The sequence below is a fragment of the Argentina silus genome (genome assembly GCF_951799395.1).
Source record: "Argentina silus genome assembly, chromosome: 22".
In the NCBI taxonomy this organism is placed as follows: domain Eukaryota; kingdom Metazoa; phylum Chordata; class Actinopteri; order Argentiniformes; family Argentinidae; genus Argentina; species Argentina silus.
In genome coordinates this window covers 3,413,108-3,415,327 of record NC_139676.1, presented here as the reverse complement: position 1 = coordinate 3,415,327, position 2,220 = coordinate 3,413,108, and the positions used below count along the sequence as shown (strand labels likewise).

The window sequence follows — 2,220 nt, the reverse complement described above, 5'->3', positions numbered from 1 at the left end:
CACACGCCTCAAGTGAGATGAGGAAGGATTCCATGGCGATGTAATAAATCTCCAGGAAGTCTATCTGGACTGGTAGCCAATTGGAACTCCTCCCAGTAAATGAAGCTGAATGTAATCATCGCTTCTCTCTGACATTAATTTTCTGTCTAATCTTTCCTTGTATCATTCTAGCTGCAGCCCCCCACCCCCCCCCCCCCTCCCCTCCCCTCCCCTTTCCCCCTATAGCCATTCTAGAATTCCTCATATCTCCCCCAACACTGGTCAGATATGTGACAACTTCAACAAGTGTTTACATGTCTCTCTCCCTCAGTGACTACCTGTATGGCATTCCAAACTGCATTCAGACGCACACACTTAGGACCTCCACTAGACTTTAGGAATTACACTCGAAGGAGCTACACCATATATAGGATAATATATATATATATATATATATATATATATATTTATATAGAATATAGACATAGTAAGTCTTTTTTTTTTACCCTCTTCACATTTGCACACAAGGTTTGCCCCATAGCATTGCATGCTCCTGTGTGTGTGTGTGTGTGTGTCTGTGTCTGTGTCCCTCTCTCTCCCTCTCTCCCCCCCCGCTCTCTGACCTACACACTCCTTCTGCTCCCCCGAATATTTGCGACAAAAACAGACCCTCGCTCTTCCTCCTTTCAAACACACCGTGGCATTCCGAGTGCTGAGAAGGGGGCGTGGTTTCGTTGCCCCTCTCCCAGTTGTCAACTCAGTGAAGGACCGTGGTGAGCTCGAGCGCACTACTACTGACTGCACACACTCTCACTCATAAACACGCGCACACACACACACACACACATAGCTGTAGAAGCGCGCAGGGCTGCGGGTGTGTTCCGTGCGAACAGGGAAGCGCGCGGGGGACCCGCCGCCGGAAGAAGCAGCAGCAGCAGCACAGCAGGCAGCGCGAGCACCGGACACACCGACGAGCGGGGGAAACGAACGACACCGAGAGGAGAGGGGAGAGGAGAGAGTCACCTGCGCTGGGGGAAACGCACCAACACTCACACTCTCCTTTTACCCAATACTTCCGCGTTAAGATGGCTGACCAGGGGAGCGACGGAGAGGGAGCGGAGGGAGCGGACGGCGCGATGCGCGGCTTCGCCCGGCAGGGAGCCCTCCGACAGAAGAACGTACACGAGGTGAAGGACCACAAGTTCATCGCTCGCTTCTTCAAGCAGCCCACCTTCTGCAGCCACTGCACGGACTTTATCTGGTGAGCAGAGCGTGTGTGTGTGTGTGTGTGTGTGTGTGTGTGTGTGTGTGTGTGCGTGCGCGGGGCTAGAGAGAGAGAGAGTGAGTGTGTGTGTGTGTGTGTGTGTGTGTGTGTGTGTGTGTGTGTGTGTGTGTGTGTGTGTGTGTGTGTGTGTGTGTGTGTGACCGCGGCCGTAGCACAGGACACAGGTGATTCACTTGCTGCTCGTATCACCTCCCCAGACAGACATACAGTCATACACACCATAAGACAGTCCTCTATATGCCCCTTAAGACCCCTTATACCCGCCCTATACGATGCGACATTGGTCTCCTATGTGGGTTAGTGCAGCCGCAGACTAGGGGGACATTGGTGCCTCCGTCTACCGCATAGCACAGATACACAGTCCAGTGACAGGTGCAGGAATGCGGTTGGCATTGCAGAACGGGTTCACTAGTTTAGGCTATACCTTTCCACGGCTGTGTGTGTGTGTGTGTGTGTGTGTGTGTGTGTGTGTGTGTGTGTGTGTGTGTGTGTGCGCGTGTGTGTGTGTGTGTGTGTGTGTGTGTGTGTGTGTGTGTGTGCGCGTATCTGATATCCCCTCGGAGAATATAATTCCTCTCTTTCTCTCCGCAGGGGCTTCGGGAAGCAGGGATTCCAGTGCCAAGGTAGGAGATAATATCGCCACGTCATGAAGCCTAAAGGCCCGTATCATTCATCAACGGATGAATCACTCGCTTCTGTGTCATGTTTCAATGTACTTCTGATTATGGCGGTTGTGAATGACATTTCCACTGTCCATTCAAGCGGAAGAAAAGGACATTCACGTAGTTCTGTTATTGTCGTAATCGGATCTGTCCAGCTGTCGTGTGTGTGTGTGTGTGTGTGTGTGCGTGTGTGTGTGTGTGTGTGTGTCGCAGTGATTGATGGGAGTGATAACTATATAATCTATTATCATTACCAGTCGCGTGCGATACTCGCGTGCGATACTCGCGCGCGGT

The 2,220-nt window shown here is 51.8% G+C and overlaps 1 protein-coding gene across 2 annotated transcripts in view; it reads left to right on the top strand.

Annotated features, from left to right (window-relative positions):
• The first annotated feature begins 745 nt into the window (after positions 1-745).
• Positions 746-2,220, top strand: part of LOC310821740 (protein kinase C beta type) — a 31,644-nt gene continuing 30,169 nt past the window's right edge. Inside the window, exons 1-2 of one of the 2 annotated variants that reach the window (XM_083693921.1) lie at positions 746-1,240; positions 1,856-1,887. In XM_083693921.1, the coding sequence (XP_083550047.1) occupies positions 1,065-1,240; positions 1,856-1,887 (208 nt within the window). In that variant the 5' untranslated portion in view covers positions 746-1,064. The remainder of the gene's footprint in view (positions 1,241-1,855; positions 1,888-2,220) is intronic. The other variant, XM_083693920.1, reaches the window with a different exon arrangement.